At 36.1% G+C, this 27,545-nt stretch overlaps 1 protein-coding gene across 17 annotated transcripts in view; it reads right to left on the reverse strand.

Moving 5' to 3' along the window:
* Positions 1-773: 773 nt before the first annotated feature.
* Positions 774-27,545, reverse strand: part of MYT1L (myelin transcription factor 1 like) — a 331,525-nt gene continuing 304,753 nt past the window's right edge. For 11 of the 17 annotated variants that reach the window (XM_072036410.1, XM_072036408.1, XM_072036409.1 and 8 more), the window contains 4 exons: positions 9,409-9,500; positions 8,451-8,560; positions 3,882-4,025; positions 774-3,564 (listed from right to left, as the gene is read on the reverse strand). In XM_072036410.1, coding sequence (XP_071892511.1) covers positions 3,424-3,564; positions 3,882-4,025; positions 8,451-8,560; positions 9,409-9,500 — 487 coding nt within the window. In that variant the 3' untranslated portion in view covers positions 774-3,423. The remainder of the gene's footprint in view (positions 3,565-3,881; positions 4,026-8,450; positions 8,561-9,408; positions 9,501-27,545) is intronic. The other 6 variants (XM_021267546.4, XM_021267543.4, XM_072036418.1 and 3 more) reach the window with 1 other exon arrangement.

Here is a 27,545-nt window from a genome sequence, read left to right on the forward strand (position 1 = left end):
TAAGAATAATGGCATGCAGGGATAATATACAGAATTAATAATTGATACCACTGCATAATGCCAGACATAATATACAGTCAATATATGAACAAAGCATGTGGTAAAATTATAATTAAGATCATAAATCAATTAATTGCTAATCCCCTGCATAATTACTTTTGTTTGTTTCCCAGGAAAATGTTTTTTAATGGGATTGTTTAAACATGATAATGAAGTCTAAACCATTTGTTAGGCAATGTCAGTTATGTCATTGTGCAGACCATGGTTAATATTACACATGACCGCAGCTACTGATGGTCACTCTTCCTGTCACAGGAAGTGCCAACCAGAAGTGTGAACTGACTGCTGTCATTCGCCTCTTCTGCAGGCTGGTTTTAAACATTCTAGTGCAAGTGAAAAGCAATGGAAAATCTTTCCATCTGAAGTTCATTTTCAATTGGCTTATTCACTATTTTTGAGTCTTGAAACTTAATTATCAATGTATTTCATTTTAAATATACTGCAAGCAATTCTTCAGTTGCACTTCTCAGGCCAGGAAAACACTATTAAATTACTTTCTAGGAAGTTCTGAAATGTTAGAACAAACTTCTCCTTGGTTTTACACATTTCTGTAGAGCAGGAAGTGCATAAATCAAAGAGGCAGCCTGGGGAATTCAAGAAACCAGTGACCAAGGCTCCTTGTTAAAAAAGGTCTTAGAATTTCTTTGTTAGTGATGCCATGTATTAAATAAAGTGGAATTTTGAAAATGATCATAGAACCACTGTGCTACAAATGTGGCAACACATTTTTTTATTTATTCAGAGTAAGATGTGTTAACATCCAGCATGACAAAATTTGTACAAAGTTCACAATTTAAAAATGAAGTATCACAGCAACTTGTGATTCCACACATTTATAGCAAAATTAAAATGTCAACAAATCCATGCCGTGTAGTACAAAAATAAATCAAACTTCAGTTCCACAGAGAGCACAATAAATAGTTTATACAAAATTCTGTCTTAATAAATGATTACTTAAATTAACTTAGAAATGAATATGAACAATAAGTTATAATAAATAAACTCTGATGACTCACAATAATTTAATATGAAAGGTCAGCATTCTAATATGTGACACTTTTGTGATCCCTATATAATAGTCACAGATAACTTTTGATTTGATATTATGTACCAACATTAGATGAGCAGCAGATTTGTGCTTAAAATCCCTTTCCATTGTACATAGGTGATAACAATAAGAATCCAAAACTGATACTATCTATTACTCTACTGAAAGCATTACTATATTGGCAAAGAAGCTGCAGACACAATGCAGTGGAAAAATGCATATGCCATTATGAACAATGAAAGCCCTAAAAGGAGGCTAGGGCAAAAGTACAATATATATGGCAGAAGGTGAACAACAAGCACCTTGCTTCAGCTCTCAAAAAGGCAATTCTGAGCATGGCAGCTACAACTAATAGCACAACAGAAAAAGGGCACTGTACAGATAAGATACTGCAGAGCCCCAAAGTAATTACATAATCTTTTCCCAGCTAGTTATTAAAGTCCTCGTGGAAAACTGTAAGCTTTTGTACAGTGAATAGTATAAAGTGCCGCTGGGATATACATATATTTATACATATATATATATACCGAGGTTGAGTATTGTATCAGAATATTTGTTGTGAGATCCCTGTAGTCTCCCTTAGCAATATTACTGGATTGGCCATAATGGCTTCCACTATAATTTGTTCAGGTTTAGTGTCACAAGGCTAATGACACAAGAAATTGCACACCTCCGTATGGATATATAGGGCAAGGTAAGTGCAAATAGTCAACTGGCACATTGTGGGGACAATGACCCTGTAAGTCCTGTTCTGCTAAAAATATTTTATTTTTTACAAAACCCATCTTTTTCATAACAAAATTTTAAAGTACTTTTGTACTTTCTGCATAACATCAAGACATGGAAGGAAAAGATATGCTATCAAATTTAAATAAATTCAACATCTGTAAAACACAACACATCACCAAATTTACTACTTAAAAAAGAAAAATGTAGTAATAAAAAGTGGTCTTATGCATACATATAGTGCAGTCATTTTGAAGAAAACAATCAAATCTTGAAGGTACAAATAAGTTTTATCTTAAAATGATCCAGTTTAAAGCAAAAAAAGTGCTGAAGTATATTTAGTTACATTAAAAATTTGATTGCATTCATTTTTGCAATAGGTAATAGTAGAACAAATACAAAGCATATGTGAATGCTGCAGTAATGATTGTTCTCCAACTAAAAGCAAAACATAAATGCTGAAATACTAAAAATGGGATCAAATGTTTGGCAAAGCAAAGGGAAAAATCTTTACTGAACTGCATTCCTACTACAGAGAGCAATGAATACAGTTCAGTAAATATAACAGACGCAGATCATTTGTGTTTATCCCAAAATTAAAGATGTGAAAAGGCAATATTAATTTTAAAATATTGTCCTCCATCTTGAATTGAAAACACGGAATTTCTGAAAGATGAACTACATTGCTATAACAGATAGTCAGAGGGGCACTAGCAGTCCAGCCGAGATAAGAGAATGTTGGCTCCAAAGTTTATTTGAAAATAAAAGCTGAAATCTTCACGTTGTCCACCTCTGATATAGTTCTTTTCATAATGGAAGTTCCCATATTCATACCATGTAATGCTTAGAAGTTAATTAAAAAGTGCTGTTTAAGCTGCTTTGAATCTTCTGTCAAGTTTCCATGGCTTGATGTTGTCTTACAATAAATTACCCATTTTGCATCTTACATCTAATCCATGCCATTTTCTTGGAATTCAAAAAACCTCATTTTATTGCCCCCACCACACACCATCCTCCAAAAACAAAAGTCACATAATATTTTCAAGCATTGTTCAAAAATAAAGCATTTTTGCAACCAATTCTTGCTATGAAACAATATGCACACAAAATGTATTTCTTAAATCCCATAAAATCCTCCAACATGAGGCAAAATGATAGTGTTTAAAAAGTGGCTGCAGACCGCAACATTGTCATTCAAAGCTGTTTTTTTTTTTGTCCATTTCAGTTCAAAATACTAAAACATTTAATCACTAAAGCATTAAAAAGAATTTACACTCTATTTATTTTGATCAGCTTACCTCTTCAGAAATATATATACCCCAAAAATGTGCATACATTAGCAGCTATAAACATTACATGGCATATCACACTATGTCAGCTTATATGAAAACGTACAAAATGTGAATGTATTCAAAAAACTATTCTGCAGTTACTATCTTTAAAGCAAGACATAAAATCATTATGAAGTCTTGTAAGCATAACACTGTCTCAAACAGAAATAAATATATAACACTTTCTGGTAAATTACAGCAGCAAAAAACAAGAGGCATCCTTTTTTTAAGCAAGACTTTCACCACTATAGCAGCTGTTCAGACCTGAATTCCTCTCACAGCCTGCTTTATATTTTCCAGTAGGGCTTTATTTTCTGGACTCTGATAACGATCTTGATTTGTATACATGTCCGTCAAAGTGGTCACGTAAGCATCAAAATTTTGTTCATTGATTGGTTCCTACGAGATATTAAATAGTAGTTCATATACAACTTTTATTTTCTTAACCATATATTCATTTAAGCATAACATATTATCAAGGCATATTGCCACCATTTTTTATAATATTTAAAATGCCTATTTAGTTCTTACTTAATTTTACAGGATACACTGGAACAGGCCCTCCATGTCTTTGTTAGCAGTTAAATGTATCTTTATGGTTTCACTGTTGTTACCACAAATATCCAACTGGTTGATATAAACATAAAAAAGACATCTATTGTATGAAGTGAACTGAAGATCGCCAAATTCCTTAACTTGTGCTCTCAATCACTTACCATATGTGGCAGCTGGATATTAGCTAGACTATGAATTAAAGACTGGCTTAAATTGGCCAATTCATGAAGAAGAGACTCATTTTGCTGTTCAATTACTTTGTTCTCCTCTTCTATCGTCTTCAGGTTGCTCTCCATTGTGGTAATCTAAAATGGACAAATTTGTGTACAATGTAATATAAGGCAAACTATTATTAAGCATGTGCTCATCAAAGGGAGTGATAACAGATATACCAGAGAAAGGAGAGAAAAATTGAAAGATCATTCACTCAAACTAAACATGGCTTGCTTGAGTCTACAATTCTTATAACTGTAAAAGATTTCTGGTTCCAACTGTAAGTTGTTTAATGGCTTGTCTTTTTAATATTAACAATAATGAATGGACTTGGATTTTTGGATTTAGTTCCATTGTTTTAGAGCTTTTTTTTTTTCTTTTTCAATTGAAAGACATTACAATGGACCTTAGTTCTACACATTCCTCCATGTGGTTTAAGGTTTAACGCTTCCACTCCTAGCAGCCTACCATGCTCCTAGTCAATGGGACATTCTGCAAGAAGTCATTTATTTCCTATATTTTTTGCAACACATGTTTTGCTAGTTAAACATGCACTCCTTGCTGCCCAAATGCAATTACTCTTTGGTAATTGTATTTTGATTCTGTGCAAATTCACAGGGTTGCTTTTGAAAGCTGAACAATGCACAATATATCAATATACATACAAATTCTGAATGTGTTTTAATAAATACAACTTGCAAAACTGAAGAAAATTTGCACACAGCGAAATGAGTGGATTTTTTGGAGCACATCCACTTTTACAGTTGAATACAACTGAGTATGTGCTGCTGGTATTCAAGGTGACCAGCCACAAAATATCTCCAGTCTTGTGTGGTGCTGGGCTTGAGCATTGCAGAGGCAATTTACCTAGCTCATGTAGAGCATAGTAATAAGAAAGCTATAAGGATTTCAGATGAGCATTGGATTATGTTCAACCCATCAAGAGCACATGAAGAGCTCACTTGTACCTGTTAACGTTTTTCTTTAGAGACTTGTCCTTACTTTCCACACTGGATGACAACTGTTAACAGTTATTACAAACTATGCAGTGTGTGCTTGTATGTGTAGGTTAAAATAAGCATTGACAAGAGGGCAGAAAAAGAAGCCAGAGAAGTGGAAAAAATGCTAAAGAACACAAGGTTTTAAATTCCCAAAATAAGCTTAATCCATTTCTACTTTGGCATAGAGGGTGAACAGTGGGAAGAATCAATAGAATTTAAACACTGAGCTAAAGTTTGTGTTTGTGCGGTAGTAGCAGGCAGAAGGGGAAAAGGTTATGTGAATATTAACTTGACCAGGGTCACTACATTTTGGCAATTTCTGTCATAATCAGGTTGTTAGATGCCTTGAGTTTTATTGTAGATCCAGAGTTTTACTCTGCTTATGGAAATATAACTCATTGGTTGATAGACATAACTTTGACAAGAGATGTGGCAACATAATCTTTAAGTAGCTCTGACTTTGACTACAGTTGTATATATAGCAATTAATCCAACCTGTCAGTATTGCAGGGGCTTGATCTGTCATAATTAATTGATGTTGAGTTATTTCTACAACATATTATAGTAGACAAAATACTTTTCGTCAGCGTTGGAACTGGAAATACATTCTCCTCTCTTGTTTTGCTTTCAGCTTGTGCATGTTAGAGAGCAATTCTGTATGCAGACACAAAGCATCATTCATAGGTGCTTGTTAGTCAGTTATGCTCTGATATACACCCTAAAACTTTTTTATATTACAAACCAGCACGAAGAGCTTGAGGTCAATGAAGGCCCATTTAAGTATGACATGGTGCTGCTGTCTCATGATAATTTAAGCAGCTAGAAAATCTATAAAAATTTATAGTTGAGCACTGGCACCTGAATAGATTTTTTTGTTTTGTTTTGTTTTTCCCACTGGGTTGTGTCATGTCACATGCTGACTATCTGAAAATAATTTGAAGATTTTTCTTCCCCTCCTTACCCCCCAAACTTATGTGTTTCTACCCCTCTCATACTTTCAGACTGGAATGTTAAATTAAAAAAAAAATACTAGAAGATATTAATTTAAAAATGCTTTTTTTTGATTTTTTTTCAAAAGGGCAACTGAGTAGAGGAGAGTGTTATAAATGTCCCAACTGAGAAAAAGTCTGCAGCATGACTTCTCACTGTATTTAATATAAAAAATTCTATATGGAAGGGAAGTCCCAGGTGTAGGAAAAACTTTCACTGGCATTTACAATCATATGGAATGAAAATACATATGAAATGTAACTTTTGCTAGTTCTGGTGTTCACAGAGTTATCACTATTTTACCATTGTGCTTTTCCCACCTGTTAAGTTTTATTAAAATACAGGCGGTATGTTTTTATGTGTGTTGTTTTTTTTTTTTTTTAAGGTTTATCAGTAAACATTTTATTTTACTTAATATAATTTTACTATTGAAAAAAGAGGGAACTGTTGACTTGGATCTTCTTAATAGATTGATAACGACTATGATATAACTATGTGTTGGAAATGTAAATTTCTTATCTTAGGAGAGTGCAGTAATTCAAAACTGAAGCCTCCGAATTTTGGTTGACTCAGCTGGGATTTTCCCAGCATCAGCTGGGATTTTCTGATAGTCATCAGTAGCTACCTGAGTTAGAACTGCTAAGTATTAGACCAGACTGGCCAAGGTGGCTGGGGAATCTCTGATATTGTAGGCAGTAATGAACAGGTAGAGAAGCATCTGCCAGAACTGGCTTAGGAAGAGCTACAGAGCAGGGAGGGAAGAAGACAGGTGGATGAAATAACCTTTCAAGGTCTCCTATAGCTCTATTTTCCAGAATTCTAATTATTTTAATTTATTTTAATTACTCCATTGCCAATCATTTTACCCTTTTCCTTAATTTGTTGCACTAAGGTGTGAAAAACATCCTCTGAACTTGATCCAAGTTCAAGTAAAATCATCAGTTGAGGGTTTTTGTTTTGTTTTGTTTTTCCAACACTATCGAGTGCTCCCAGGTAGGGCCTTATCTGATTTCCTAAGAATATGCAAAGTCTGAGGTGTGAAAGCTGGATTTGAGATTACTGAAATACTTTTTCTGTACTCATTTCAGGTCAAAACTTGATGTGAAACTGCTAGCTAAATCTATTAAAATTAATGCATATTTCATGTTTGTGATAGTGTCTTCATGGCTTTATTTATTTATTTATTTTTAATTTATATGGGCACAAAACAAAAATGCAGAAAGTTATTGAAACTAGAGCATTTACTTCAAATACATTTCAAGTTAGCCAAACTGCTTCAAGTTTTTAAAAATCTCTATTTGAATAGCACCTAAAACACAGTATTAAGCAAAAGAAAACAAACGACAGCTTCCAAGCAGCCAGATTCAAAACTTGGGACCAAATCCTGCCAGTATTATATATATTGTTTTCTGTCACTGATTAGTCTTCTTGCTTTACATTTTTGCAGATTTTGTCCTCATTACCCTACAATTATACTTGATCACATCAGAAAAATGTGTGAAACACAAGTCAAGTGTTATATAAAGTGCAATATAAATTTGGCTAACACTTAGAAGTCAAAGAAAAATAGGCTGAAAGGCCCTGCCCCTGTTTATGTGTATACAAAAGGACGAGGACAATGAACGTGGGACTCTTCTCTGCAAGCAGTACACAAAGAATTGGCATAGAAGAGTCACCTCTGTTTTTATCAGTATCAGTGGGCATTCAATTACTATGATCATGGACTAAAGACTGATAAATAGTGAGAACTGTAGCAAAGCTTACTGTTACTGTCTGTATTCAAATCATGCGTAGATAACAGCACCAAACACTAAGTTGGACAATGGAAAATGTCAGGGAAGGAATTCAATTAATTTCCTTCTTTTTCCTTTTCCATTCAGTGTTAGGACTGGTGAAAAATGAGAGTAAAATGAGGCTTTAAGTAGTCTAATGTTAGCTTTTCTTTGTTTTTAACAGATTTATGGGAAACCTAAAAGGATTTAAACTGGATCTGTGAAACCACTTCTCCTGCCAATGGCTGTACTTAGTGTACTAAACAATGACGTGAAACAGGTATTCAGTTCACTATCTAAATTTCATTTGTAACACAAACCTGACAAAAGCCATTTTATTCATCTGGGCTCCTTTGTCTTGCAACTTATGTTAATGATCATAATCCAACCTAACATTTTAACTGCTATTAGAAATCACAGAATCACAGAATTGTAGGGGTTGGAACGGAACTCAAGAGATCATCAGGTCCAACCCCCAAATATGTATAGAGCCTTAGCAAGGGGAAATACAAAGCTGAACTGGCCACTGTTTTAGACAGTATAATTTGCTAAGGCTTTTTTTCTTGTTCCCATAGTTGTAACTGATGAGAAAATTGCATAATGGATAGTTTACCGATTTTATAAATCACTCACATATAAATATGTGAGGCATATGGAAGCATATATGAGGCATATATTTCCCATATTTATTTTATTTTATTTTATTTTATTTTATTTTTTTGAAAAAGCATCTGAATTTAGGGCTTCATAAAACTGTTACCTGAGTTCTGAGTTTAATCATATCAGCTTCCATCTGGGAGTTGGATTCATTTAGTTCCTTGATCTCTTCGTCTAACTGTTTAATTTCTTCATCATTTTCTATACCTATGTGATATAAGAATAAAAGGGATGTTAAAATAACTAAGCTTTAAATTGTAGTTCAGCAAATTAATTATTTCCATATTTGAAATTAAATTTATTTCAAGTCATAGTACAAAAGAAAACAAATATATAAATAAAACATCCTTCAACCTTGTGTTCTGAAGTTAAAACAATGTGCTTTCCCACTACTTTTAGAAATTGCAGTAATTTTCCAAGTAGAGTGATGAAAATGCCCAGAGAATCAATTACACCCTTCCTCTTTTTATATACTGATTTAACTTTGAATTAAAAGAACGATACCCGTAGCAACAAATTCTGCTGCACTGTCATATGTAACTTATGTGAAAGATTATGTCCATTTATAGATCTTCCGAAGGAAAATATCTTAACATGTTCTCTTCATATGGCAGTGTTTTCAAAATAATTTGTAACTAATTTAGAAGATTTTTTTTTTTCCATAACACTGTGAAATTTTGTTGATGCATTAGGATATTGTGATTTGTCTGTTGCTTTTAATAATTTAATATCATTTTAATAGTTTTTCAATCCTGCAACAACATACGACCACCTATCCACCTTGGTAAATGAGATATGAACTGGAAAATTACAATCATATATTTTACTTAGAAATATTTTAGTGTTTTAGATCTAGATAGGCGCAACAAACCTGTCTGTCCCATTCCACTGTAGGTTCAGATTTCCACAGCATAAAGCCCAGTTTTAATTCTATTGACAATGAATTCACTGTTTTTACTACAAAGATTTACACAAACAGAAAAAAGCCCATAGAGTAGTGATAACTTTAGCTTACAAAGAAATAATATTTAAAAAGGTGATGATTAAAAATTTACCATTACTGGCCCGCTGCTTTATTGTTAACATTTGTTCTCCAGACAGCTTTGCTTTCTTCATTGCCGAAGTAGCTCTGGGGCATCCTGATAAACTGTGAATAGTAAAGAGCCTGTTAATTTCGATAGGTTATTGAAAATAAATCTGTAATCCAAAACTGTAATAAAATCAGTCTTAGGGACAGTTTATTGTCACTGCACAGCACTGAAAGAGTGTGTTAGTCAGAAAAAAAAAAAAAAAAAAAAAAAAAAAAGACTTACCAGTAGAGATTTCATGGTTTTATTCTTCCATCCGAATTCTTTTTGTATAGACAGCTAATATAAAAGTCAGATATATCTTGTAAAAGTATAAACTAGGGAACAACAGTCCTATGTCCTATGTTCTAAAGATGCAATGCTCTTATTAAAAAGATGTATTTTATAAATGTTACTGTGCAAATACTGCCCCTCAGATTTACATGCCCACTCTTTGAATTTCCACATATTTTAATTCACGCTTTGAAACAGGTACCTGAATGCTGACAGAAGGGGACATGAGCTACTGGTTGCATCCAAGTAACTAACCCTTATAAGCTCTGCTTCTCTTTGTGAATATCACCTATGGAGCCACATAAATTGCTTCTTGAAAAAGCAGTAACTGCATGTTAGTTTTTCTGCTGAACCCAAAGAAAAGTCATTGCCCTAAAAACAACCTTGCTTTGGGATATATCTCTCTTATAATGTACATTTGTTACACTTATGTATGTAGACTCAGTCAATGCTCATTCCCCATGTTGCCAAAATATTAAGTTTTTTATTACATTGTACAAAATAGTTTGATAGCAAATGTGGTCTTAGAGGGCTTATTGTTAAACTAAAAATAATGATCAGAAAGTGCTCCTATTTCATGTATAATTGTATACACCAAACTACCCTAATTTTCAAAATCACGTCCTTAACACACCATCACAGGTAAGATGAAATACATATCCAATCTGATTTCAAGATGGAAAACTTCTGAACCTTGCTAAACAAGTCCATATTCCTTCAACATTCAAGATTTCTTAACCACTGAAGCTGAATAATGATACACACATCTCAGAGCATACTGATAATATAGATATATTTATATTACAAATTTCTGAGGAAGAAAAATTAAAAACATTTAATTAGGTATAGACCCAGCTTCTCACTAAAAAAAAAAGTCTTCTGATTTAAGTATAATGTTAAATTATTGAAAAGGTTTCTCTAAAAAGCCTGGGCTACTATTATCAAGTGCAGCCACCTAAAAGAAGTAAACTTTTACCACAAAAATGTCTAAAAATTAAATGTTTTCTCAGAAGAAAAAATTGTTGTTTTTTGTTTGCTTGTTTGTTTGTTTTATTAATCCAGAGACGTTACTGAAAAAATATGTAATACAACAACACTGGTACTATCAAGAAATAGCAAGACTTAGTAACTTTTTACTGTTGCCTAAGTGGTTGCACACAAGAGTATTATTCCAAGCTCTGCTACAGCCCCACTGCATAACGATAAACTAATTTCCTCTTGAAGTGTAAAAGGAAGTCTTGAGGAAGGAGGAGAGGAATAGGAATTTTGGGGAAAAAATCATTGGTGCAGGGAAAGGAATGAAAGATAAGAGTATATGCAAAATTTCTGCATCATTTAATTGGCTTCATTTTTTGTATCATCTTATTTAATGAATTTCCTCATATTTTTCCTTACTCTTTTTCAGAAGTTAGGATCATTAGGCATTGTAACAACTGCATTAGTTTGCTCTTATTTTGATCCTCAGCCTTTTCCTCCCTAAAGGTCTTAACAGCTAGGTAAACCCTCCAAATAAAACTATCCCCCAAAACAGCCCATAAATTCAGTATTCCTACTCTACGCAGAGCAACATGAAACCTGGATGACTGAATGAATTGCACATACCTGAAATTATGGAATAATGAAAGAAAAAGTACAGTCACAAGTATCAGAAATTTACTGTGACATTCAGAGTGCTTACATACAACCTTTTGTGCTTAAATCCCATTTTATTCCCAGCGTCCAGTCAGACACACCTAGCTTTCAGGACTGCCTAACCTTCCCAGCTTGTCTGAAAGGCTACCTCTACTAGCGTGTATACTCTGGGCTTCTCAGATTATGCTCTCTTGCTGTGGCCCCAGGCATAACGCTTTATATTTACACTATAAAGCTTTCTTACTTTTCAAAAACAGAGTGGTCACATTCCAGCTACCTAGTATCAGCAGTCTCTGGCCTGTGCTGTCACCTTTGGAAAGCTATTTGTTGGAACGGTAGGATATATGGCTCTGCTGCAATTCAGGCATATTGCCACTAGGTGTCTTCTGCCTGAACTTGAAACGGAAAGAGCTGGGTCCTGCAAGAACTGAGGGAGAGTTGTTTTACGTAGGTTTCTTGCCTTCTCCGAGAGGCACTGTACAGCCAGATAAGACATGGGCTAGTGAGGGGAAAGGCAGAAGGTCTGCTAGGGAAGATGCAGAAGGCTTCTGTATCCTGCAGCTAAACTGATTGTGTTCTTCCTCACTAGTGATCTAATAGGCACAGATGGAGGATGACTTTGACAAAAATGTCTGTCTTTCCATGATACCGTGTCCCCAAATCATAGAATCATAGAATCATAGAATATCCCGAGTTGGAAGAGACCCCTAAGGATCATCAAGTCCAACTCCTGGCACCGCACAGATCACCCAGAAAATACCTGACTAGAGCCTCCTTTGACCTTTTTACCCTTTACACACATGGCTATAACATGTGCATCATTGCAGTGCTATGAGTACTTTTAGTTTGTTGTGTTCTTGTCTTTAGAAGAGGTCATGTATGAACAGAAGCTCCTGACTTTTCCTGTAGCTTTGTTTAATTTAAGAGAACATTCTATACTCCCAGAGGCACCATATTCAACACATGGGAAGATGCCAAAGTCAGACCATGCCATCAACTTCCTCTGCAGGTCTTTATTATCAAATCTGTACCTCCACTAGTTGTATATGGTAATGTAAGTGGATTAGTTCACTTTCCAGACACTTAGCATTTCAATGAATAATATACTAAAGTATATTTCACTTTGCTACATTCCTCAGAAATATATAAAACAAGATAGTTATGTGCATCCTCTTTGCTCAGCTATGTTGTTAAGTTACCTAAAAATACTTCAAATCATTCAAAAAGTAGCTGAGGACTCTGGGGAGTTTCTGCTCTACAAGAACATTCTACCTCTTCCTTTCTATCTTCTTGACTATGCTTACTTGTCCGATAAAAAAAAAAACAACCAAAAGAGGACAGGGCATATGGAAAGATAAGATGAGAAAAAGGGCTAAGTCAGCATTACACCAGAAGCAGGCTGTTGTACAAAAGCTGAACCTCACTATGTGGGAAATTACCCAAAAAGCTTCAGCTGAGATTCCTGTGAGACTGGGAGTAACTCCAGATTTCTAGGAGACTACTAGACTACTGGGGATAGAATAAGACAGAAGATTACTTCTGGAGACAGAAAAAGAACAGGTATGATTTTATTTGTCTCAAATATCATTAGATTTTATTTGTACAAAAGAGTAGAAGTGAATTCCATTTCAGCACTTCAAGAGTATACTGGTTTATAGTATACTGTTTTTATTACTGGTTTTAGAGTAATTTTCTTAGTAATTTTCCTAGTAGCTCACATGATTCCGTGTTTTGGATATGTGATGAAAAAGTGGTGATAACACTTTCATGTTTCAGTTGTTACAGAGCAGTGCTCACACAGAGCCAAGGACTTTTCTGCTCCTTGTGCTGCCCAACCAGCAAGGAGGACAGGAATGCACCAGGAACTCTAAGGGGACACAGCCAGGACAGCTGGCCCAGGCTGACCAAAGGGATGTCCCACAGTGTGTGGCATCATGCTCAGCAATAAAACTAGGGGAAAGAAGAAAAAAGGGGAGGAAGTTGGGAGTGATGGCATTTGTCTTCTTGTAACCTCTATACATGATGAGCCCTGCTTTACTGGAAAGGGCTGAACATCTACCTGCCAAAGTGAAGTATCGAATGAATTCCTTATTTTGCTTTGCTTGCGCACACACCTTTTGCTTTACTTATAAAGTTGTCTATCTCAGCCCATATCTCACTTTTACCTTTCTGATTCTCTTCCCCATCCCATTGGGCAAGGAGTGAGCAAGTGACAGTGTGGGACTTACCTGCCAATTGGCATTATACACAAGAAAGAGTTCAGGAAAATATGCTGTAAGAATCTAAAACAAAACAAAACAAAACAACAGCAACAAAAAACAAAGACCAAGACAAACATGCTAGCTAGTAGTTTTGATAAGGATAATATCAAGTTTAAAGTCTTTATAGTTGATGCCTGTGTCATAGGCTTTCTATTACAAGTGAAATTAGTATGAAATCCTGGTTTTGTTTATATTTTTATTTTTTAATAAAACTTACACTGACTTTTAAACAAATATGGAAGTCTTCTGCTTGTTTACTCTAGTAAAGAACTTGTAAAATTAATCACAGTTATCTTCCTTGCTGCTGCCATTATTCTCATACACATGAGAAATAATGCAAAAGAAGGCATAAACATAATTGAGCTTTCTTTTTGTAATAATAATAATAATAATAATGATAATAATAATAATAATAATAATAATAATAATAATAATAATAATAATAATAATAATAATAATAATAATAATAATAACAAAGCTTTCAACTGACATTGCTGGGGGTATGTCTGTAACAAATACAGTATAAAGATACTGACACATCATTTATCTCTATCAGATTGTGGATACCATAGGGCTTGAAGCTACAGCATTTTAGGTGTGGCTGTGAGAAGCACCAATACCCAGCTCTTTCTTCCCTCTGAATTTCTGATTCAGCAGGAGCTGTGAGCTGCTACTGCCACAGAGACAAGTCACCAACAGCCAGCTGGTCATTAGCACCATGTCTTCTTAAGATGCCATGCCTTTTGGTTCTCACTGAATTTCTGCTGTCAGGTTTAACTTCTAATTTGAGAGAAAAAACAAAACAAACAAACAAACAAACCCCATAAAAAGTGCAGTCTGGCATATCATCCTAGAAAGACAGCCTCTGCAATAATTCATAAAATACTGTGATAAAATACTGTGAAAAAAGGCACAGTCAGCATGGGTTCATGAAAGGCAAGTCCTGCCTGACCAACCTCATCTCCTTCTATGACCAGGTAATCTGCCTGGTGGATGAGGGAAACTCTGATATAGTCCACCTAGACTTCAACAAAGCCTTTGACACGGTCTCCCAAAGCATTCTCCTGGAGAAGCTGGCAGCCCATTGCTTGGACAAGTACACTTTTAGCTGTGTTAAAAACTGGCTGAATGGCCAGGCCCACAGAGTGGTGGTGAATGGAGTGAAATTCAGCTGGCGACCGGTCGCCAGTGGTTGTCCCCAGGGGTTGGTATTGGGGCCCATCTTCTTTAATATCTTTGTTGATTATTTAGATGATGGAATTGAGTGCACCCTTAGTAAGTTTGCAGATGACACCAATTTGGGGGGGAAGTGTTGATCTGCTGGAGGGTAGGAAAGGCCTGCAGAGGGACATGGACAGGTTGAATCAATGGGCAGAGGACAATGGGTTGAGGTTCAACATGGCTAAGTGCCGGGTCCTGCACTTTGGTCACAAGACCATGCAATGCTACAGGCTTGGGGCAGAGTGGCTGGAAAGCTGTGCAGAGGAAAATGAGCCAGCATTGTGCCCAGGTGGTCAAGAAGGCCAACAGCATCCTGGCTTGTATCAGGAATAGTGTAGCCAGAAGGACCAGGGAGGTGATCGTTCCCCTGTACTCAGCTCTGGTGAGGCTGCACCTCGAGTACTGTGTTCAGCTTTGGGCTCCTCAGTACAAGAAGGACATTGAGGCCCTGGAGCATGTCCAGAGAAGGGCTATGAAGCTGGTGAAGGGCCTGGAACACAAGTCCTATGAGGAGCAGCTGATGGAACTGGGGTTGTTTAGTCTGGAGAAGAGAAGGCTCAGAGGAGAACTTATTGCTCTCTACAGCTACTTGAAAAGGAGTTGTGGGGAGCTGGGGGTCGGCTTTTTCTCACATATAACTAGTGATAGGACTAGAGGGAAGGGCTTCAAATTGTGCCAAGGGAGGTTTAGATTAAAAATTAGGAGATATTATTTCTCAGAAAGAATAGTCAGGCATTGTAACATGTTGCCCAGGGAAGTGGTGGTGTCACCATCCCTGGGGGTGTTCAAGGAAAGGTTTGATGTGGTGCTTAGGGACATGGTTTAGTGGGTGATGTTGGTAGTAGAGTGAAGGCTGGACCAGATGATCTGAAAGATCTTTTCCAACCTTAATGATTCTGTGATTCTGTGAAACCCAGTCATCTGCAAGTTATGCAGAAAGATTTATATGCACAAATTAGGATAAAGTATATATATATGCACCACAAATATATATATACATATATATGGTGATCACATTTGTTAAGAGTTGAACACAATGGGAATAATTCATTTTCTTTCTTGTTTAGGAATCTGGTAACATTTCTGCAACCTATGCCTAGACTTATATTCACAGCATTTAGAAAATAAGGTGAAATTAGTCCCCAGATAAAAGGAAAATTACTGGAAGGAAAAAAAAAAAAAAGAAGTTTGAAAGGGATATCTCAGTCTTAGTACAAGTTTAACAACAAATCTAGTTTAAAACAAATGTGAGCTAAAATGCTGAACTGCTTCAAGAATGTAATTGCACTGTATTCAGGGATACAAACAAGAAAGGCTAGCTGAGTAGAGGGATCATTGATCAAGTGGAGTGATTGTCTGGGTGACTGAATTTAGTTATCTGGGTTCCGTCTGTGCTCTGTTAACTTTTTTTTTTTTTTTTTTGCCTCAGCAGGCAGATGTAGTCTGGGTCTATCTTGAAACTGAAGGAATTGTACTCGGCCTGTCAAGTGAAGAAAACATTTCCAAAGAGGGAAGGAGGGATGTGGGAAAGGAGGAGACATAGGTCAAATAAAAGGCAATTTTTTATTTGGTGTGTGAAGTGCTGAATTTTACAGAGAAAAAACAGGAAGTAAAGAAACCAGAGTCTTAATCTGGAGTAAGCAAAAAGCATCCTGAGTGCTAACTTTATAAACATTATAAGATCTTAATAGATTCACTACAACAGTGTTTTTTGTTTGTTTGTTTTTTCAATCTTAAGAAAATGAAACATTTTACCTGACAAGTACCATCATCCACAGACTAAAGAAAGAGAATGGGACCTCTGCTGACTAGAGATAGATCCAAAACAAGCCCCACATTAAATCCTTTAGAAATGCTGGGAAATATAGATCACACTAAAAACTACTGCTTCATTTTGTTAATGGATGAAACCTTACTCTTAAAACTAAGCTTCTGAGCTGTTTGGTAATGTTTGAAGTTCAAGTTAAGTGATCAAACTCAGTGATCAAAGTGTCCTTTTCCTTGGTTTAATGTTAAACACATCAGCCATTCATTATTTTTCTTTCTATATTGAGGAGTATCAGCTGTAGAGATTTCCTTATTCCCATGAGTAAACTCTGCTACACACCTGAAAAGATGAAATACTCTATGAAAAACTCCAGCAGAGATAAAAGAAACCCTTCCTGCCCAACATTCATTTTTATTTACACTCAAGGGTGACTGGCTTATCCCCAGCTTCTTGCTGAACTGAGAAGTCCAGACTGAAGGAGTCCAGAATTGTTAGCAGTAGAGAGGTTCTGCAAACAAGGTAGTTTTGTTTGTGTTTCTGCCTAAAGAATTTTTGGGTGCATTTCCATTTCACACTTGAATGCTGGCATACAAGAACTTTCAGTTAAATTTTCAGTCATGAGAAAAATACAGGTTAAGAGGACTAAAAGCCTGATGCAATGTGGAAAGTGGCAGCTTTTAATCCAAGCTGTTTTCTGAAGCTGCTAAAGAATGAAGAGATTTGATTTTGTTTAAATAAATCTTGCATTGGTTCTGGAACTTAGAAGCATCAAAACACAACTCAAGTGGCTAAAGAAGAAATATAGGTATTATGATTAAAAACAAAATGTAAACTTCTCAATATTTTAATGATACAAGATCGTTGTTTGAGAAAGACTTCCTATAATGAACTGCTTTCTTATCTTGGAGGGGAGGGTTAAAGTAGCATTAAATCAGGTTGGTCAAGCAACAAATGGACAACAGTAGAGTGAATGGTCATGATACCCACAAGCTGAGAGAGTATTTTTTTTTTTATTCGAGATTTAAAAGGTAAAATAGTTTTATAGTTTAATTATGCCTATCCCCCTCCCCCCCCCGAAAAAAAAAAAAAAAGATAAAGTAAAAATCAAGTTATAAATAAAACAAAATAGAAAATATGCAGAACTGTGAACATTGCCAAGCTGAGAGAAAAGGCTATGGGAGAAGGCTCAATTTGAAAGGAATCGCCCTGGGGCAAAAATATACAACAGGAAAGAAAAGAGTTATTGAATCTCAAAATGCTGCAACTTTAAGAACACTGCCAAATTTGCCCTTCATCTGGGCATGGCTACTCCTGAGGCAAATTTACATCAAGTTTTGTTCATTGAAGCTGCTTACTCAGCAAAGAGGCTCTGTGTGTGGGCTTCTCACATGTGCTAATGAATGTTGACCTGTATCATCCCTGAACAGGGAAAGAGTTTTTGTCTGTTGTCCAATGATGTAATAGCTGTGTCAAAAATCCCTCATTACTCTCAGGTGAGGGAGGAAATGTTGCAGCATGTTCTGTGATTTGCAGGTGGCCCTAGCACCTGTTAAGTTGCAGGAAAGGAGTGTGCACTTAATACAGCAGCATTGAGCAGAGTCTCTTAGGAGCTGGGGGACCAGCTTTGGTTACTGGAAAATGTATCAACCTTTCTCCTGTTTTATGACTGCACATAACAGGACAGATGACCTGAAGACCAGTGAATTTACTGGTCAGTCAAACAGGGCACATAATGTTGTGAAGGAAAAGGCTGAGACTTCCCTGTGTATAAATAGGTAAGGTGTATCTCTAGCTAAATGTCTCTGATTAATGTACTTGGGTGGGCAAAAATTTCAAGTGACCTGTTTAGTGAACAAGCCCTGCTAACTTTAGACGCTTAAAATAAAACACAGTTTCTCTAGGCATGACATTAAACAACAGAGAGAAAAAAGTACTTCAAGAGGAAAATTTGTCACACATGAAATCTAAAAAGCCATACAATCCATACAGTGATCTCTAGATCTCTACTTTTTTTTTTTTTTTTTTTTTATAACCTGAGAGCTTTTGCTAAAGTGCCTGGAATCAAGGAGATGTGCCACTGAAAGCACATGTACAAATTACTGTCTGCTGTCATTTGTCAGCTCTGCTCAGCAAAATGATTTTTCTTGTTTATATTGTGCTGTCTGCTTTTCCTAGCATGAATTTCATATTATTTTCTCCTTGACTAAGGTAAATAAGCCTCTTAAGTCCTTTTAGATTAGCTCTCTGTTAGGAGTCTTTCGGTTTTATAGACTGTATATTTGATTATAATGTTATTCCATCCTTCTTCTAAATTGTAATGAAAAGAGCTGGCAGAATGACCCACAGTTTAAGAGCCTAACTCCTTCAACAACCAGGCTTTGCTTTTAGTCACTCCTGACTTATGCCTATTTTTAAGTGATCTGACTGTAATCATCCATACTAGGTGTCTGCCTCAGGATCAGTTTTGTTTTTTTTTCCAAATGTCATAGGAAAAAAATAACAATCAATTTCTCAGAATATATTTGTATACCCTTGTTTTGGTAATATACACTGTTTTGTCCATATTGAGGGGGAAAAACAATAATTCAGTGAATATTTCTAATTGTCTATAAATTGGAGCAAGACCTGACATTTCATGAGGTCTTGCTCTGAGTTTAGAGATATATTCTGCTGTCCTCATGAAAGTGTACATGGATTTGGCAGAGTTATAAGCCTCTGACTGGACACGTTCAGTAGATAAGTGTTAGCATTTGGGTGCCAGACACTTGGTATATTTTGTGTGCATGGCAACGGGGAGCACTCCAGGCCTTTCTCTGCCATCAGGTCTGTCCAGGACAGTAGGGTGCAGGGAAGAAGGGTGCTTGCTAGGAGCAAAGTTGGTGAGACCAACTGACCTGTTCTGCTGGTGCTCAGGAGAAGCACATTAGAAGACTGATATCTACTCAACCAGACAGGGCCTGGACATGGCCTCAAGCCATGTCTAAGGCTCAGGCCAACTAGCACTCTTCCCAGCATTGTACAGGCACCATTTTAGTGCGTTTAGTGGATTTAGTAGACTTTATTGCAGTCTACGGTCACCAAAAGACAGCTTATATACAGCCACTATAATTCTTACGTACAGGAATGGGTGTACAGACATGAAACTCTGCATATCTGGGTATAAAAAGGTACAGACATGAGACACTGCACATTTGGGTATATATGCTCATTTTGGCATAGCCTGGGAGTCTTATTTTAATACCTGATGAATGGAAATCTGGATCAGACTGTATTTTTTTCTTTTTAGTTTAATATTTTTCTTCTTTGTTTATATATTATTACACTCAATTTCCATGTTTCTCTCCTTGCCTTCTTAGAAATCTGTCAGCACATTTGCATGTCTCTCATCCTTCCATAATGTCACCATGATGACACTTGTCACTGTTGTAATTACTGTCAAATACAGTGAGTTTGGTTAATTCTTCTATGCTCTTAACATTGTATGACTTTCTCCTGCTGAATTGCAACCTAGTGTTTCTAGGGAAAAATATAAATAAGTAGAAAGCAGCAAAATAAACCTATGGCAGAGAGTGAACAGGCAGATAAACAAAGAACAACAATAAAACAAACAGCTTCAAAAAAACTACTTAGTGGAATAATAATAATCAAGAGTGAATTAATGTTGGCTCAACTGTGGCAGTGTATTTGTCAACTTGCTGTACTAACAAATAAAACAAAGGACAAGAGTTGACTTGACAAGAGGATTGGCTAGAAATACTAACAACCAAATAACTGAATGAATGGCATATTAAAGTCTTATATATCTGTAGCCTGACCATATTTATGTTTAATAAATGTATGAATGGAAGCTTTCAGCATCATCTTCAACATAGCATATGAATAGCTTTCATAAGTAACTTTTAATCTTTTTATTCCCCATACATATAATTTCTGGACACAAATTCCATATAAGTGTGATGTTTTGGAAGTTCAGAGATTTGTTTATGTTTTTAAGAATACTCACAATTATTTCTTTGTTGTTTTTACACACAATATTTTATAATGAAACACATCATTTTTGCACTATGGCTCACAGCACTGTAGCTGTATATCTTCTGATGTCTTTAATTTAGATTAGTCCACAGTACTTTGTATCATATATATATATATGACCTGATCTAACTTTACAGTTTTTTTTTTTTTTAGTTAAACATCTGAGCTTAACTAAAAGTCTTTGCATTTATTTGCAAACAACAGATTTTATTACTATTATTATTGTCATTGTTATTTACATTTTAGCTTTTATTTCAAATAAGCTTTCTATTCTGACAAAGAGCTGATTCCTGTCAGGAGCTGATTGCCTCCATTTAAATTCTGGGCACTTTCATTTCACTATGAACTGACAGGAGAAATGGAGAAATGAACTGAGATACTAGCATTTTAGTATCTCAGATGACTTAAGGTAATGTAAGTCCTGCTGTCTTATCTACAGGCCTCATACTATACTGCATCAACACAAAGGCTATTTCAAGTCCAAGGCTCTGCAGGAATGTTTTTGTTAAAATGACAGAAGTTGCAATCCTATATAGGAAACATTAAAAAATCATAATAATCTGAATTCTCCTCAGGCTCAGTCATTTAACAAGGGGCAATGATCAACTTCCACAACCCTCCTGAGCATTTTTCTTCTAGGCTGCCACTGCCCCTTTTCTCTGTCTCCAACTTGATATGGGTGACTTCCCTCCCACACTTCTGTACTGGGTCTGGTTGGGATGGAGTTAACTTTCCTGGCAGCAGCCCATACAGTGCTGTGCTCTGCACTTGTAGCTAGAACAGCCCTGTTATCACACTAGTGTTGTGTCTATTGCTGAGCAGTGCTGGCACAGCACCAGTATTCCCTCCAAACCCCCCAGAGCCAGCACAATGGGGGTGGGCAAGAAGTGGGGAGGGGATATCACCAGGGCAGATGCCCTAAAGCAACCAAAGGGATATTCTATGCCATATGGTGTCACACTCAGCAATAAAAGGTGGGAAAAGGGAAGGAGAGGGGGGCTCTTGTAGTGAAGATGTCTGTCCTCCCAATGTGGCTGAATATTGTTTGTGGGTGGGAAGCAGAGAATATTTTTTTCCTCTCTCTGTGCTTCCATGTGGCCTTTGCTTGTTATTCTCTTTTTCCCCTCTTTCTTTTTCCTTTAACCAAATTATCCTTATCTCAACCCATTAGTTTTTTTGTTTTGTTTTGTTTTGTTTTTTTCTTTTTTTTTTTTTTTTCCTCCAGTATACTTCTCTTCCCCTTCCTTCTTTGAAGGAGGGGTAGTGAGAGAGCAATTGTAGTAGAGTTTGATTGCCCATCAGGTTAAAGCCACCACAACTTTCCACCTCTACATGCAGTCAGTTCCACACAGAGCCTTCTCTCATGGTCTGCTGCTGTAGCCCTTTGTAATCAAATAGCTCATTTCTAAATGCTTCATTCACTGAGCTAATGCCAAGTATTTTCTTGCTTTCAAATGCCAAAGGTGAAAAACACTGATGATAAGAGAGGATATGACTTCCAGCACACAGATTGAAAGCTCTAAACAATTTAGAAACAAATTTACAGCCACTAGCACATGTCTGGAGGTGTGAAGTGTCTGGATTATCGACCTACTTCCCCTTCAGCACTCTGCATGCAAACAACACCCGCAGATAAACCCGCTGGTAAAATGTTCTTTGGACACAGGCTCAAGTTACAGCCCTGAGCACCAGATTTGTCCATAAGCAGCACTTGCAAGCCTGCCCTTCAGGAATTGGTCACGTTAAAGTTTTTTTTTTTTTTTTTCTTTTTCCAGACAATATCTGTTTCTAGCAAAAAAAAAAAAAAAAAAAAAATGAGAAAAAGGATCTGCACATGAAATTTTATTGTTCCATCCTTCTTTCCTGACATTTATCATTTCCTGGATGCTTTGGGAGTTCAGGAACTCAGTAGTTCTATGCAGATCTGTGTGAGTATAGATGTCAGTCTACTTCTAGCAAGCAGCTGCTGAAGACAATTCCTGCCTTGAGTTTTCATCTTTTCCTAACCTGCCTGTTTCCAGGCTTAGCAATGCAGCTCCTTCACCTCAGCATGTATACACAAGATGCTGAATGAACTGAGTGCACTGCTATTATCTTCCTACAGGCTTTCTGACAGCCTCACAATTAACTAGGTCTTCCTATAAAGTGAATAGCCCAAAACAGTCCTGTTTTTCTCATAACCGCATCTCAATTTCTATTTACATTTCTTCCAAAGAGAAAAGGCACTGGATGATGTTTGCAACCCCTTCCAGCATATTTAAGCATTTTGCAAACCTTGTGGTGTGCTCTCGCTGGTCAAACACAAATCCTATTCTATAAACTTATTTACAGATCTTGGAATCCCTCTGTCCTCGGTCAGGATACAGGTTCACTAAAGAAAAATTCCCCTTCTTCTCATTTTAATTTCTGTTTATTACTGACATAAACTTTAGCTTGTAATGGGGAAAATACTTAAAAATTAACAATTGCTGATATATTGTAGCTCTACCAGAATATGTTTTCCATGGTAAAGGAAATTTGAAAGCTACATTATCAAGTTTGAAATCGGTGAATACTGATTAAAATAAAAACAGGCACAGGGACAAGAACATTGTCCTAGGCATTTGTGACTGTAATTTCCACTGAAGTCAACCCAAGCCCTTCAGTGCTAAGGAGCAGGACTGCTATATCCAAGCATACTCTGAAAATGTCCTCACTAATTGTAGTATTAGAAATGATTCAGTCCAGAAAAATCTTAAATAAGATGATGCAAAGGCCTGTTCAAGAACCAATGTGGAAAGCTGCCGTATAATAAGCAAGTTACATTTCATTATAATATATTTCATTTACCTATTTACTGACTCCATGATTATATGCCTTTCAATTACTTTTCATATTGTTAATAGGTCACCTTATTTCACAGTGGCCTTTGCTGCTGGCACTGGCTTCTTTGTGAAGCACAGTGCTCCAGAACCTGTACTTCAAATCGCTCCTGATAACCCTCATTCTTTCCTATGCAAAACTCCTTGATGAAACAAAACTTCTGAGAACAGGAATGGCAAACATTAAATAAACAGAAACCTCTGTTAGTGCCTTTGTTCATAGGGTAGGAGTGTAAGTTTACTGAAGTTTGTGACTTTTTCCATTGACTACTTATTTCTTCTTCAGAAGCATGTATGCATATATTTAAATTCCGGACAACATGATACCAGTTGGAGAACAGATTTGCCTGGTCTTGTGGATCATCTCAAGTCCATTGTTATCAGTGGAATTACACCTTGTGTACAAGATGTAACAGCAGCTCTAAGAAATCTTTGCCTCAAAAACTTCTCTCTCTTTATATATACATATATTAATTGATTCAATGGTTGTCAAAATTTTCACAAGTTAGTTTGCTGTTCCAGTTTCCAGATAACAACACTAACATCTTGGATAACTGCTTGGACAACAGCACATTAACATCTGTTTACAAGTGGAGGATTATAAAATCTCAACACATTAAGGACACTATTGTATATAACTAACGTCTACTTGGAGAACTGTGCTCATAGAGAAGTATTTGTACTGGGAAAAAAAAAATCCTATCAGGAATCCTATCTCCCTATCAGGAGAGAAGTGAGCTGTACTTGCAAAAATGAAAACTTAACTACTAATTTACTGGAGGTTTTAGCAGCTTGCTTAAAGCCCATAGCTCTGCTGTCTCCCTATGCGTGATAAACACAGCCATACCTGCAAAAGATTGTATCACAAACTTAGTCTCAGTATGTAACTGTCACAACATAGTTTTTCTTTAGAAGGCAGCATTTGAGATTTACAGGCATACAGCTGTATAGCAAAATGTTGTTAGTTGCAGAGGATGAGACTATAGCCTGTTAAAAGGATTGCAGTAAAAATAGAGGATATTCCATCCTTAGATAGGAAATGCATAGTCTGCAACTTATGTGGGACTAAGCTTCAGACTGAGAAACATCCCATGGAGCTCTGGAATGCTGGGGCACATTCATTTAACACATCGAGCAGCTTTCCAGTTATCCTGCATAGCATGTTTAGTTCTCAGATGTCATAACTAAAGAATAGGATTATCTCACAGGTCTTCTGTCATTTTTGCCAGTCCATTAGGGCCATCTTGCATGCCCCAATGAACACTTCAGGCAAAAAGTACCTATCTGTAGGCAGGGGAATCCCACTCTGTTGGTGCACTCAGTGACATTTGGTGTACCGCTCTGGAAGATGCCTACTTCACAAGGTGAAGTGAACAATTCTCAAGATTCATTGACGACACTCACTGGAAAAAGAGCAAAACCACCTTGTTCGCAAAAAGTAGATGCTTAAAGTAGGTGGGTTATTTTGAAAATCAATTTTACACGCAGAGATCGATGCACACACAGGCATGAAATACCATTTGAAATACCCTAGAGCAATGGAGACATATCTCTAATGCTAGTAAACATAAACTGGACCTATTACAAATCTCTGCCTTTCTGAGCAACTGCCAAGTAAACTATCCTAAGGCATCCAAAATAGCTTCAGGCATGATTTGTATCCTGGATTGCATAAAAAAGAACTGCGGCCAGCAGGTCAAAGGACGTGATTCTCCCTTCTGACCTGCTATCCAGCTCTGGGGTCCCCAGAACAAGAAAGACTTGGACCTGTAATAGTGAGTCCAGAGGAGGGTCATGAAAATGATCAGAGGGCTGGAGGACCTCTCCTGTGAAGACAGGCTGATGGAATTAGGGTTGTTTATCCCACAGCAGAAGAGAAGGCTTCAGGAAGCTTTAGAAAAAAAAAAGGAAAAAAAAAAAAAAAAAAGGCCCTGAATGACAGGACAAGGGGTAATGGCTTTAAACTGAAAGAGGGTAGATTTAACTGTATATAAGGAGGACTTTTTTCATCATTTAGGTGGTGAGACACTGGAACAGATTGCCCAGAGAAGCTGTGGATACCTCATCTTTGATGGCGTTGAAAGTCAGGATGAGGCTTTGAGCAACCTAATCAGTGGAAAATGTCAGGGGTTTGTCCACGTCCATGCCATGTCCATGGTAGTGGGTTTGAAACTAGATAATCTTCAAAGGTCCTTACCAACTCAAAATATTCTATGCTTTTATGATACTTTGTGTGAGCAAATAAACTAAGCCCTTTTAACAACATCTTAAATTCTACAAGAATTAATCATCTTTTAAAAGTATGACTTGTTATTAATATTGCCTTAGCTTACAGAAGCTTCAAGAAATATAATAATTTGCTCACAACAACTTAGAATGTTGACTCTTTGTTAAGTCAAGACAGTTAAGTAAGATCAGTCTAATTCAGTGTATCTTTTTAAACAACCTTTCATTTTCAGATGCTCTCCTCTAATAAAGGACCGCGTGGCCCAGCACCTAGTCTTACAAGGTATGATGTTTACATGTCTCAGTTTCTGTTTAAGATTACAGAGAAAGCACATAGCTACTACATGTCTAAATGTCATACTTAGGTTTTTCCACTGACTTAAAAAAAAATCTATTTTTTTTTTCATTAAAACATTCCTATTTAAAAAAAGTTTAGAAACCATTTGCCCCATATTCTTGAGGAACAGTTAGATTTAGTATCAGTAGATTCCTTTTAGAAGTTAGGATTAGTTGTTGAAACAATTTTCTCTACATAAAAACTCCTTGAAAGTTACATTATTATAGTTACAATTATATTGTGCCTTCAATTAAAGGTAAAATCACTTCAAAACTTTAATGACAGATATCTGTAAGCCAAATAAATGTTATATCATAATGAAGTAAGCTAAAGTGAAATATGAACATTAAAACTGAAGTTTTACTGAAAGTCAGAAATTTAAATCCACATGTGTACATCTGCAGAAATGGTCAGGGCTTCTGTATCTGTCACTCCCTAAGACCTATGTGAGCTGCAGGCTATTTAATGTTTGACCATCTGAGAAGTACCTCAGGTCATGGACCAAAATCCCTTCACTGCAGGTACTATATGAACACCAAGTAGAAAAACAGCTCTGAACATAAAAAATACAAACTACGTGCACACAGTTTAGATTTGTTGCATTAAGGGTAGGTAGTTTAGATATGTTGCATTAAGGGTAGGGCTTTTGAGTTAAGCTGTAAAGGCAAAGAATCAAAGGCATTATAGGCATGAGAAGTAAGAAGTAATATTTTCACCTCTATAGTTAGAACTGAGTAAAAACAAGAACAGTTTGGTTTAGTTAACTAAAGTACAGAAGTACAAAAGTTCAACTGAGGTTTGCAAGGGTAACAAATTAGGCACATTGACTTGACATATTTGAAGTAATACAGTTTTATATTAGTTACTATGGAATAAAAGAAGAGATTTACCTTGGCATTGCAATCATGCTCATGGTACAATTCCAATACAAAGATCCAAAAATATCCTTGCTTATTTGTGATCTAATATTTAAAAAGGGGACAAAATTTATCCCTAATAGACTAGCCACAAATGTCTTTAAAGCTATGAAAAATATCATCACTGAAATATCTTCTTTTTGTTAAGTCTATGAAAAATTTGAGCTTGTATTTTTTTTTTTTGTTAAATATTTGTATTCTGTTATTTTTAATTAATCTGCTGTATTGTTTGGACTTTTATTCTGTAATCTGCTTACTGTTTTGAGTGAACATTTTCATTATTAAATGAGAAAAATACATTGTATTTATAGAACCGGTTCCTGAAAATTCTTTCATTCCATGCTTGTTTGGGAATCAACAGTGTGTTCAACATCTCTGAAAATTAGGTGGATTCAGATGAGTGTTACAAAGTCTATTCTAAAGTAACTTGTCCAGAGTCACTCAATAAAGCAATATTTACAGGTATTGTCATGCACACTTATTTCTCTACAATCTTTTGAGTATTATAGATTCAGATTCAGGTCTCTATCTGCAAAGACTTGCATTTAAAAAAATCACAAGTCTTGATTTTTAGTC

The sequence above is a fragment of the Anas platyrhynchos genome, chromosome 3 (genome assembly GCF_047663525.1).
Source record: "Anas platyrhynchos isolate ZD024472 breed Pekin duck chromosome 3, IASCAAS_PekinDuck_T2T, whole genome shotgun sequence".
NCBI classification, from domain to species: Eukaryota; Metazoa; Chordata; class Aves; order Anseriformes; family Anatidae; genus Anas; species Anas platyrhynchos.